The sequence below is a fragment of the Sinocyclocheilus grahami genome, unplaced genomic scaffold, assembly GCF_001515645.1.
Source record: "Sinocyclocheilus grahami isolate Dianchi unplaced genomic scaffold, SAMN03320097.WGS_v1.1 scaffold419.1, whole genome shotgun sequence".
NCBI lineage: Eukaryota > Metazoa > Chordata > Actinopteri > Cypriniformes > Cyprinidae > Sinocyclocheilus > Sinocyclocheilus grahami.
In genome coordinates, this window is record NW_015505598.1 from 1,487,400 (window position 1) to 1,500,156 (window position 12,757).

Consider the following 12,757-nt stretch of genomic DNA (forward strand, 5'->3'; position numbering starts at 1 on the left):
AGCTTGGACAAGATGAGAGGACTCTATAAATAATATACACCGATTATGTGGCTCAGAAAAGGTCCAGTGTGGTTTATTTCTTTGCTCTTGGCTGACATGTGGCATTGCTATGGCCTGCTTTTGGCCCAGATCTGGCAAACGGGAACGGTCCGCCCAAGTGCCATCTTTCCACGCTACATGTGGGCCAGATCATCTTTCCACATGTGCCGGATGTGAGCCGCATCTGGGCCGACACTATGTTGCTATCTGGGCAGTTTCTCCTGCTCTGTATTTAGTATAAAAATCAAACATTGGCAGGGCTGCGGGCCACCCGTCTAACCACTTCCAATTTAGCTGATCACACATACATCTGTCAACATGATAGACTTTGTGACATACAGAAAATAATGAAAATGTTCGCAAAGAGCCATCTGAGTGCCGAATACTCCAGCTTGTACGAGGGATAGTTTATCTCCTTAGAGAGACCACTGCTGGCATAGGCAGTCATTCTAGTCTTTCCATTTTGGACTATAAAGCAATCCCATTTCCACTGACTCTGGTGAGGATTTAAGGTGACTTCCAGTTTGAAAAACCCAACACAGGTGCAGGTGTAAGTTTCTGAATGACAGCGTCCCATTTCCCAGCCAGGGATTGCACGTTACTCCTAACAAGGTAAGATTATTCTGGGCATCTCATAGAAAACACCCCCTTTAGTAGTGCATTCAAGGGCTTAACTATCTGTAAGTACACTCTAAAAAATGCTGGGTTAAAAACAACCCAATATCTGGGTTTGTTCCTTTTTAACCCAGCATTTTTTAGAGTGTAGCTTTCCACAGATCGAAAGCTGGAGTACCTTCATGAGCTCCTTTCTTTTCAATCACCTTGTACATCAGAAAACATAGTAACTGCAAATGATTACTGATGTGTCTCTATAAACTGGATGTACAGCTCATGTCCAGCAGTGACACTGGCATAAGCTTTCTCCAGGTCAAGCACGTACACATGTTGTGGCACAACTGCACCTACCCAAGGATGACATTAAAGGGTTAGTTCACCCAAAAATTCAAATTAGGCCATAAATTACTGACCCTCAAGGCATAACTAGCTGTATGTGACTTTCTTCTTTCAGATGAATCCAGTCGGAGTTATATTAAAAATAGTCTTTGATCATTCAAGCTGTTTAATACCACTCAGCGGGTGTTGCATGCATCAGTCCAAAAGAAGTTAAATAAAAAGAGCCCATCCTTAATAAAAAGTGTCTCACACGGCTCCGTGGGGTGAACAAAGGCCTCCTGTAGCGAATCGATGTGTTTTTGTAAGAAAAATATCCAATTCAAAACATAATAATCACTTTAATGTAGCTTGCGCTCACTGTTGTACACGGAAGCAGCTCCGGGCGGATGACGTATGAGGTCAGCTGTGCATGCGCCGCTCAGAAGTGATGAACGCGGAAGCGCAGCGGAGAGATGAAAACAAAACAACGGTCACTTATTAGAAGTACAAGATTAGAAGTAGAAGGATTTCGATATAAGCCAAGAGGAGACTGGTTTTCCTTTGCTAAAGTAAGGAAACTGCTTCCTTTGCTCCTGTTAACAAACGCTGGTTTTCACGAGACTCACCGGCGCATGCACAGCGCTGCACTCATACGTCGTCAGTGTCACCATTGTTGGTGCTGGAGATTTTCCGGTCCTTTTCTGGCAATTTGCCATCCACCAAATCTGTTTTAACATGTCCAAGAGTCTGCAACAGCTGCATGGTGTCAAAAGAGTCGTCTCCCCCTTCTTTTAACAACTCCAACACCTGCATACATAAAACACACATATTAAAAAACAATCTCTTAAACCAAAAAAACTGATAGTCACACAACAGATGTTTTGTTATTTTTTGGGCAGCCTTTAAAATCAATTAATTTCCAGAATAGTCAATATGAATATAAACAAATGCATTTCGAAATTGTTGATACTACCCATCAGTCAGAGTTGATAGTGATAACCTAATGATTTGCTTCATAACTATAAAAAAAAAAGAGACATAAATAACTTAATCAAATGCAAAAACGTTTAATCTGATTAATCTACCAATTAAAGGTAATTTAAATAAACAATTTACACTGCGTATATGCACAGTGATCAATGTGACGTGAAAAAAATTGAACACAGACATTATAGGCATCACACAACAACAAAGATCAACCGATCAACACACCTTCAGGCACTTATAACTCTTCAGCTCACTGAGGTTCTCCTCCAGAAACAGCAGATATAGTGCTTGATCATCCCAGGTCACCTGCCCAAACTGCATTTCCCCTATTGTGGGTAACATCTCATAAGGTTTCAAGAACCCCATGGTCCTTCTGAATGTACAACACAATGGCAACAGCAGCAAATACACACAAAGATTGATGTAGCTCAGGAGCTGAAAGATGCCCACGGCAACTAGCTTGCACTGCATGACCGGAGGTACTGAGGAGTCATTGATAACCGCGCCAGTTCGGATGAGTTCGCATTGAAACTCATCTGTGATGGAGAGACGGATGTAATAGCAAAGGTAGACGCAGGCTAGCATGAGGGCCAAGAAAGTGATGGTGCGGCAGAGGAGGTATCGGATCAGTAATCCTCAAGAGAAGTGTTTGGTCCTCGGGTACTGCTCCAACAGAGGATATTTAAAGTAGCTCTCGGTAAGATCTCTCACAGAGCTAAAGAAAACAAAAAAAAATGCAAGAATAATAGGATTTAAATGTTATAGGTATGTAATAGGAATTGGTACGATTGGTGAGAGATGAAAGTGAAACGAAAAATTTGCAATTTTCATAGAAACGTCCTGTTGGGAGGCTGGTTTGTGTACATGTGTGTGTATGTATTTCAATAACTCCCACAGAGTGAAACCATGTGACAGCCCTGTGTGCTCTGTAAACCCAGTCACTGTGCAAGTATGTCAACTGTCAGACATGTTCTCTGCTCTTCGTGTGCAGGTCCAGTTTACCTGTGTGAGCCCATGCGGGCTGACTCCGTGTCCTGTTTTCCTGCCATGTAAAGGCATTTAGACAGTTTGATGGCTCCGTTAACTTATAGGTACGGTCCAGTTCTCCCATTATAAAGGTCAGATCAGAAGTGTTACGGGGCGACAGAGACGTGAAGCGAACGGATCCATGTGCGTGCTTTTATTAAGAGACGTGGTCATATAACAGGCATGGGTCAAACAATGGCAAACAGGTACAACAAAGGCAAGACAAAGAGTAATCCTAGGACAAGCGTGGGTCTTCGATAGACGAACAGAATCCAGAGGGCTAGACAAAAGGGGTAATCCGTAATAAACAGGCAAAGATCTTCACACAGGAAAACAGGCAAGATAGACTAAACTATGAACTAGAAACTAAGACAGGGAAATGGCTCCGTAAAGTGCTATCACTTGGAGAGTGATAAACACAAACAATACTCGGCGACTTGAGCAGGATCTGAGTGGGTGTTATATAGTGTGTGTAATAGGTTTCAGGTGAGCGTGTGATTGGTTACAGCTGTGTGCAATCAGTGCAATGGATGATGGGAAATGTAGTCCAGGGTATAGTGTAACAGTCTGTGTAGTGTGAGAGTCCATGTAGTGAGCGGGTGACCTCTGGTGGTGAGTGAACAGAAGTTCATAGACCAGATTCGTGACAAGAAGAAAGCACAGGAACTCCTGTGAACCGCCAATACAAAGCTGGCAAGTAAACTAACACTGCCACCAGCCATGTTGGGTAGTAACTAGTTACATGTAACAGAATTACGTAATTTAATGACAAAATAAAAATAATTGTAATCAGTTACAGTTACTGAGAAAATGTTAAGGATTACAAAGGGGGTTACATCTGCTTTTTTCCACACACACCCCCACATACAGATTTAATTGATTTCTTTCATAAATTGCAGTGTCTGCTCTAAAATATGAAACACCAATGTTTCAGGAGTTTAGAACATGCTTATTCAATAACTCTTTTATTTCCTATATGGGTTTATGTATAGCTATGCTTAATTTTTTAAAGATTAACTGTTTTTTTTCCAAGGCATTGTTAGATTCCAGTGTTTACTGTCATAGCTATGTAAAGATTTGATTTCAAAAACGGTATCATAGCTAATAAAATATTTCTTGTTATGATTTGAAATATGTATTTAACCTCAGAATGATCTCAAAGTAAGTCTGGTTTTGTAGTGGCTGTACTTCAAAGGGGACATTGATCTTCCACAAGTTGGTATGATTCCTTAGGGTCTTCATGAAAGGTCTGCTACATACTTTGGTTAAAGTCCCTCAGTGGTCATGTAAAACAACACCCTTTTTACCTTGCTCTGTTCACAGCGACTCGTTTTGGGGCATGTCCCTTTAAATGCTAATGAGCTCTGCTCACCCGCCCCTTTCTTCCTTGGAAGGCGATTTGCAAATAATCATAAAAAATATAAAGTGTCAGACTTACTTCTTCTGGAGATGCAGCTGGATCACGAACAATGGGTACTGATCTATCCTTGAGTTTTAACTTTTTAACAAAACCTGCCTTATGATTTGCGCAGACATAAACAAATTTAGGTGTATTCAGTGGCGCATTACCATTAAAAACAAAACTAATGCACTGCGTCCTCAGTGGCTCGGATGTCGGGAGAAAATTAAGATTCTTATGTTCTTCTACATCACAAAACTACAAAAACACCTGCATTGCTTACAAGACATTGTCACTACAGCTGCTGGAGCGTGGAGAAAATGATGAACCTTGTACAACTGGCTGAGGGCGAAAATAGGCTAATATTGGACAGTACATTAGCGGTTGTGGGCAGGGACTGAACAATATGACATCATACTGCTCAGAAAAATCTAAAAGGCTTGATAATTGAGACTTGATAATTGATTTTGGGGGGATTAAAAAAAAAGGAGTGAATGGATTTTTATTATTGTAGGGTGGTTGTTTCCACACACTGCTAAGATACATTTATATGCAAACACCATGTAAAAGTGAATTTTGCATCCAATGTCTACTTTAAAATTGAAATATAATCTTAATTCATGTGATGAAGGATTTCGAAAGTGTGACAGTAATCAGCGTTGAATACTACTGTAAGGTTAACCCTGCCTGGTTTACATGTTTGAAAATGATAAACAGTTGAAAACATTAGAAATTTAGAAAAGTAATCAAAAAGAAATCAGTTACATTACTTTAATAAAGTAATTGAAAAGTTACACTACTTATTACATTTTAAGTAGGGTAATTTGTAATCTGTAACCTATTACATTTCCAAAGTAACCTTCCCAACACTGGCCACCAGCAACAGCACATAAGGGAAAAACTGCAGAGAGAGGGGAGAAGTGCATTTTAGGGGCTAAGTGGTTCTACAACAGAGTGCTGCACATGGATGGGTGAACCTCTAATATTTGATGTAACGGGGGAAATAATATGTGACCCTGGAGCACAAAAGCAGTGTTAAGTCGCTGAGGGATATTTGTAGCAATAGCCAACAATACATTGTATGGGTCACAATTATACATTTCTCTTTTATGCCAAAAATCATTAGGATATTAAGTAAAGATCATGTTCCTTGAAGATATTTTGTAAATGTCCTACCGTAAATATATCAAAACGTAATGTTTGATTAGTAATATGCATTGCTAAGAACTTCATTTGAACAACTTTAAAGATGATTTTCTCAATATTTAGGGTGTTTTTTTCTCACTCAGATTCCATATTTTCAAATATTGTCCTATCCTAACAAACCATACATCAATGGAAAGATTATTTATGCAGCCTTCAGATGATGTATAAATCTACATTTCGAAAAATTTACACTTATGACTGGTTTTGTGGTCCAGGGTCAGACGGGTGACAGGCACAGGCAGGTTGCATGTCCAATAGCCAAGACTATTTCAACAAAATCCGGTACACGGTCTGAAGACTGCTAAAGGCTTCTACAGCGCGATCTGCAGCACTGAGAAGAGAACTATAGCCAATCGCTATAGCTGCCACTGATTGACAGCTGTAGGGTTATATGAAAGGGAGCGCTCTTTGCTCGCTTTCGGTTTAATGATCTATTCACCATTTGAATAAATATTTTTCATGCCTTTACAAAGAGGACAAATGGTCATGTATTCACTGCAGAGTATGCACTATTTGTCAAAATAGATTGTTAACATGATGTACGCATATTTTAATATTGTTTTTTACACAATGGATGTCACGCTCTCTCTCTTTCTCTCTTTCTCCCCTCTCAACTTACTTGTTGTAAACAAGTTGGGCTGTGTGTCTGTTAATTGTTCTTAAATGCATTAGCTCAGAATGCCTAATGGTTAATTGCTTGTGTTACATGAAAAAATAAATTAGTTTTGTCTATACATGTAGAAGATTTAATGTGGGTGCAGTTTGGGTCACGGTTTTTATGTAAATGAGTTGGGATTGGGTACGGATTTAAATGAGCGTTGCTGTCGGATAATGGGATGGGTGTTCTGTTAATTACTGTGTGGGTGCAGGGCGGGCGCGGGACCCATGCAGGACTCTTTCCTACAATACATTCAGGATTTTCTTCCATTTATTTTTTGGAAAAATTATTAATTATTATAGTTTGAAGTGAATAAAACTTCACTTCTTTATTAAGGCCTCTTTAGACTTCTGCATGTTTATAGACAATCATTATTTTAGCAATTTATGTGCCAAAAATGCCCACACTTCACCTTTAAGTAACCAGGGGGGAAAAAATGTCTGTTTGGTATTGTCTCAGCTTTTGCATATCCTCATACAAACTTTAGAGATTTAATCTGACTGTTATCACTTTGCTTTGGTAAATGAAGAAGTGTTATATCAATCACGTCCAATATGGAGTGCCACAAGGCTCAATTTTAGGACCTTTGTTTAAGTTAGTTTTAATTGTTACATTGAGGATACACAGCCTTATATTTCCTCAAGGCCTCATAATATTTAAAGCTAGGATACTAGGCATTTTGTACTGCTTAACTCCAAAAAATTAAAAATTGTTTAATAATGTGTGTCATTTTCACTTATGCCTTATCCATGGATTGCTTGACTTTTGGAATTTCAGCGATTACAGAACAAGGGTAAATTGTAATGGAGGATTTTTATATATTTTTTTTAATTAAAACTGAGTACTCAAATTAATTTGAATAATCGTGACAGCTCTGGATTACAATACTAAGGAGATAATAATGGCTTTTTATTTTTGGGTGGACCAGGGGTGGCTGGTTAACAGACCATTAAGCTGTAAAACAAAATGAATTAAGCCTAAATTAAATCGATCGAGTGTCTTCAGAGAATTTGGACTAAACTGCTCAATTCATATGGAATAGTTTTTATGATTACATTATGAACTTTATGAAGCGTCAAACTGTCGAAGCAAGGACAGAAATCGCTCAGATTTAATGAAAAATATCTTCATTTGTGTTCTGAAGATTAACGAAGGTCCTACACGAGTGAGAGTAAATGATGACAGAATTTTCATGTATGGGTGAACTATACCTCCAGCCAATTCAATGCAAATCTACTAGGGGTGTAAATCGGATGGTTTGTCACGATACGATACGATATTGATTCTCATACCCAGCGATACGATATTTGCCGTTACTTCAAAAAATTCTACGATACGATTCGATAAAGGAGAACATCGATCGATATATCGATATCTACATGTTTATTAACTCACAAATGCAACCAAAACGTATAACATGAACATTTATCTTAAATTTTCACATCCTGTTCCTCAATTGGGACACTGACAACAAAAAAAATAGGCCTACACTTTTTTTTTAAATAATAAAGAAAAATTAATTATTGAAAAAAAATGATAATAAATCAAGTCTCACACAAGATCAGTAATCTTAAGATATGACAACAGTCAAGACAGTCTTTCAGGTTTCTGTGCTAAAATATGCAGTGTGTAAAATAATGTAAATCCTCATTAGGAAGCAACACAAACGAGGTATTCCAGTTGTAGAAAAAAATACGCTAATGCATAAATAAAATAAAATAATAATAAACCTGTTAATACTTTTTTTGGCTGCTATATGGGCTCAGTGCTAAAAATTTGCCAAATGCAAAATAAGCAGAGCAGTTTCGTCTGCTACACAAACTCGAACATTTGTGCTTGTAGTGTTTTTAGTGTTATCTGTCGCCTTACTATATGAGAACAGTCTCACTTTAACATTTATGTTAGTTATGTATCAAAGTCAAAGGATTCCAGATACATTACTATTCAAGTTGTTCTTATTTTCCATCAAACCGTTTAACATTTTTGTTTGATGCTAACTAAAAATTATGATCAAACTAAAAACAAAAAGTGTAAAGTGAGATGTAGCATGCATATTAATTTTTTAATGCAGAATTTCATGTTTGAAATGAATATATATATAATTTTGTGATAGTATACAATAAACTTCACTTATAATAATGCCAAAAAAAAAAAAATATATATATAAAACTTAATGTAATGCACTTAATATAATAACATACAGCAAAATCTGCTGTCACACCCAGGGGTGGATTTAGTGATTTGGGGGCCCCAGGCAAAATACAGGAATGGGGCCCTATACAATTTCACACATTTACAACCTTGAGGTTGCTTTCACTGTTGCTCGCTGCTGCACGACCGTGTCCCATAGTTGTGTCTAATCTTTTAGATTTTTCATGTATTTTCATGTATGGGTGAACTATACCTCCAGCCAATTCAATGCAAATCTACTAGGGGTGTAAATCGGATGGTTTGTCACGATACGATACGATATTGATTCTCATACCCAGCGATACGATATTTGCCGTTACTTCAAAAAATTCTACGATACGATTCGATAAAGGAGAACATCGATCGATATATCGATATCTACATGTTTATTAACTCACAAATGCAACCAAAACGTATAACATGAACATTTATCTTAAATTTTCACATCCTGTTCCTCAATTGGGACACTGACAACAAAAAAAATAGGCCTACACTTTTTTTTTAAATAATAAAGAAAAATTAATTATTGAAAAAAAATGATAATAAATCAAGTCTCACACAAGATCAGTAATCTTAAGATATGACAACAGTCAAGACAGTCTTTCAGGTTTCTGTGCTAAAATATGCAGTGTGTAAAATAATGTAAATCCTCATTAGGAAGCAACACAAACGAGGTATTCCAGTTGTAGAAAAAAATACGCTAATGCATAAATAAAATAAAATAATAATAAACCTGTTAATACTTTTTTTGGCTGCTATATGGGCTCAGTGCTAAAAACTTGATAACCAAATGCAAAATAAGCAGAGCAGTTTCGTCTGCTACACAAACTCGAACATTTGTGCTTGTAGTGTTTTTAGTGTTATCTGTCGCCTTACTATATGAGAACAGTCTCACTTTAACATTTATGTTAGTTATGTATCAAAGTCAAAGGATTCCAGATACATTACTATTCAAGTTGTTCTTATTTTCCATCAAACCGTTTAACATTTTTGTTTGATGCTAACTAAAAATTATGATCAAACTAAAAAAAAAAAAGTGTAAAGTGAGATGTAGCATGCATATTAATTTTTTAATGCAGAATTTCATGTTTGAAATGAATATATATATAATTTTGTGATAGTATACAATAAACTTCACTTATAATAATGCCAAAAAAAAAAAAATATATATATAAAACTTAATGTAATGCACTTAATATAATAACATACAGCAAAATCTGCTGTCACACCCAGGGGTGGATTTAGTGATTTGGGGGCCCCAGGCAAAATACAGGAATGGGGCCCTATACAATTTCACACATTTACAACCTTGAGGTTGCTTTCACTGTTGCTCGCTGCTGCACGACCGTGTCCCATAGTTGTGTCTAATCTTTTAGATTTTTCATGTACATGTTATAAATAAAGGATTTCTTTAATGTTGTAAATCCCTTGTTCACATTTAAACAGCTTATAATAGTATTAGAGTAGGTTGGACGCTAGGTGGTGCGTTGGGGTCATTTTCACTGTGCAATTGTCTACACAACTCAAGGCTGTATAATTCTAAACTTTAAAACATACATTTATTTTTTATTTATTTTATTTGCACATTTAATTATAAATTTACATGCTTAAGGATTATTTCAACCAAACATGAAGTGCCTGTGTGGAAAGTGACTGTGCATGGTTCTTCTTGGGTCTTTCACAAAAAAACGAATAAAAAATTAAAATAGGCCCTATATAATATGCACTGTTGCTTAGTATTAAAATTATAGCTTCAGATGCATGATATCTGTAGGGCCCTATGAAATCCGTTTTATTTTTCCCAAATTAGCCTTCGTTAAAAAAATTTTGTGTTCAGGTTTTTTTTTCCGTTTAAATTTTTCTGAATGATTATATTAAATTTGAACAAAAAACATGTATAATGAATTAAAATCATGAAACTTTTTTAATTTAACAGCAGTTTAGGCCTATTAAAAGTTTTACAAAAATTACATTCTTGGGGCCCAAATTCTGCGCTTTCCATTTTAATTTTTCTGTATTCCATTTTAATGGTTTAATCAAAAACATATCTAATTAATTGAATTCATGAAAACAACTTAATTTATTAATTTGTAAACAATAATAGGGCCGTATGAAATTTAAATGTAAATTTTATTTACTTATTTTTTTAGAAAAATTCATGAAAACAACTTAATTTATTAATTTGTATACAATAATATGGCCCTATGAAATTGTAAGTTTATTTACTTATTTTTTAGAAATTCTGTGTTGCGTATTTTAATTTTTCTGGTAATCAAATGAAGGCAAAAACATGAATCTGTCTTTTGTTCCAATGAAAATTAAACAAACCCTTTCATTTGTGTACATTCAAAATGCTACACAACATAAGTTTACCGTGTAACGAGCGGCCCTATGAAATTGTAAGTTTATTTACTTATTTTTTAGAAATTCTGTGTTGCGTATTTTAATTTTTCTGGTAATCAAATGAAGGCAAAAACATGAATCTGTCTTTTGTTCCAATGAAAATTAAACAAACCCTTTCATTTGTGTACATTCAAAATGCTACACAACATAAGTTTACCGTGTAACGAGCAAAGTCACGGAATTCGTCAAATATTGAATGAATAAATCAAATGCAATTCAGTGCACTTCAATGAAACCGCGATATGGACTAGTGTATGTGAATATTAAATGGCAAAAACACTATTTAGCTACTACAGACGACAACCGGGAGTGCTGCGCGTGCAATAGCAAACGAAACGTGCGTCTGCGCCGTTCATTCCGTCACATTCCGCGTTACACAGTAAATTCCGTTTGTATGAATAGATTCCGGGATTCCGTCCCCATTTTCTACATCGCCCTACTTTTGCTAAGAAGCACGTTCAATGCGGACGCACAGACGGCTGTCGTGCTACTGAACACCAGAGCAACCACTTGTGCATCCGCACTGAACGCGCATCTCACATATAAAAAGCATTTTAGGGGGCCCTTGGCTTTTGGGGGCCCAAGGCGGTCGCCTACCTTTGCCTAATGGTTAAGTCCGCCTCTGGTCACACCTACTGAAGCCAAATACCTCTGAAGATGAGATATACAGTTTATTTACCTGCAGCAACAGGAACATTCCTATCCAGAGCAGGTTATGTTCAAAGAATAAGCTGCTACAACTACTTATCCTAAAAGTTACTTCAGTTTTTTTGAAAAAGAAAGTTAAAGAAACTCGTTTACTCTGCGCAAACACACAGGCTTTCTGGAATCCCCCAGGTGTGGAGTGTTTCCCGTTCAGAACAATATCATTATAGTGGCAACTGATCTGTCATTGAATAGGCTCTACAAAAACTACTGTATAAACACCAAAAGAAAATATGGCAGGCATGCATGTCTTTACTGCTCTTAAAGGGGTGGTTCACTGTTTTTTTTCTTGGCTTGACTGGGTTTATGGGGTGCATTCTGACATGAGCTAATGCTTAGTTTAAAAAAAAAAAACACATTATTTTTCACATAATTTACCTTTATTCCACACCGCTCTGTCCCTTCTCTGAGAAACACGCTGATCATTTCCTGCTTTTATGAAGCCCCTCCCTCAGAAATAGGCGATTGTTTCTGATTGGTTAGCTAGTCCAGTGTGTTAACTTGTGATTGGCTAAACCGCCTCTAGTGCGCGTCTAAACGTCCCGCCCCTCACCTCAGCGGCATGTGCTCCGGCTGTATTGTAAACAACGGCGTCGTTAATATCGCTCATCAGTTTGAGCTCGATTGAGAAGCAGAGGATATTATTGAAGAGGATCGTGCAGAACCTGTGCAAGCACGGCTTTTAATGGTAGGCCTGTGTTTTTTGTTTGTTGATGTCTCATACTTTTAGATACGCTGTTATTTGTAAATGCTACTGTTTATGTTAGCATTTAATATACGGTTTTATCCTGATTAAAGCTTTAATACAGTATGGCAACTGCACACATGGTTAAACCATGTTTAACGCTTCTCATACACTCTCAGAAATAAATCATGACGGGTGTGAGAATAGCATGCGCTATAGTCATAACTTTCCTTTTATTACCTACAAACTCTAATCACAAACATCCATACACCTTTGAACTGACTGAAAAAGAATGCGGATCCTTGCTCAAAAAGTACTAATTCTCCCCATTTGTACTCAATAGCTACAAACTTTATGTATTAACGGATACAGTGATTGGCTTTAGATGTAAATACACAAACAAAGACACTATTTCCGCAAACATTTTCTTCTTCTTCTTGAGTTTAATGGCGGTTGGCAAACAAACAATATGCACCATTGATTTAATAGGAAGAACAAAATAATTTAAAAAAAAAATTCTAAATTT

The 12,757-nt window shown here is 36.7% G+C and overlaps 1 protein-coding gene across 1 annotated transcript; it reads right to left on the reverse strand.

Moving 5' to 3' along the window:
- Nucleotides 1-1,620: 1,620 nt before the first annotated feature.
- panx1a (pannexin 1a) lies at nucleotides 1,621-11,538 on the reverse strand. Its single transcript, XM_071582284.1, is given in 7 exon segments — nucleotides 1,621-1,779; nucleotides 2,185-2,674; nucleotides 2,962-3,041; nucleotides 3,044-3,090; nucleotides 3,640-3,693; nucleotides 5,255-5,285; nucleotides 11,521-11,538. Coding segments are annotated over 7 exon segments (879 nt in total).
- Nucleotides 11,539-12,757: the final 1,219 nt, after the last annotated feature.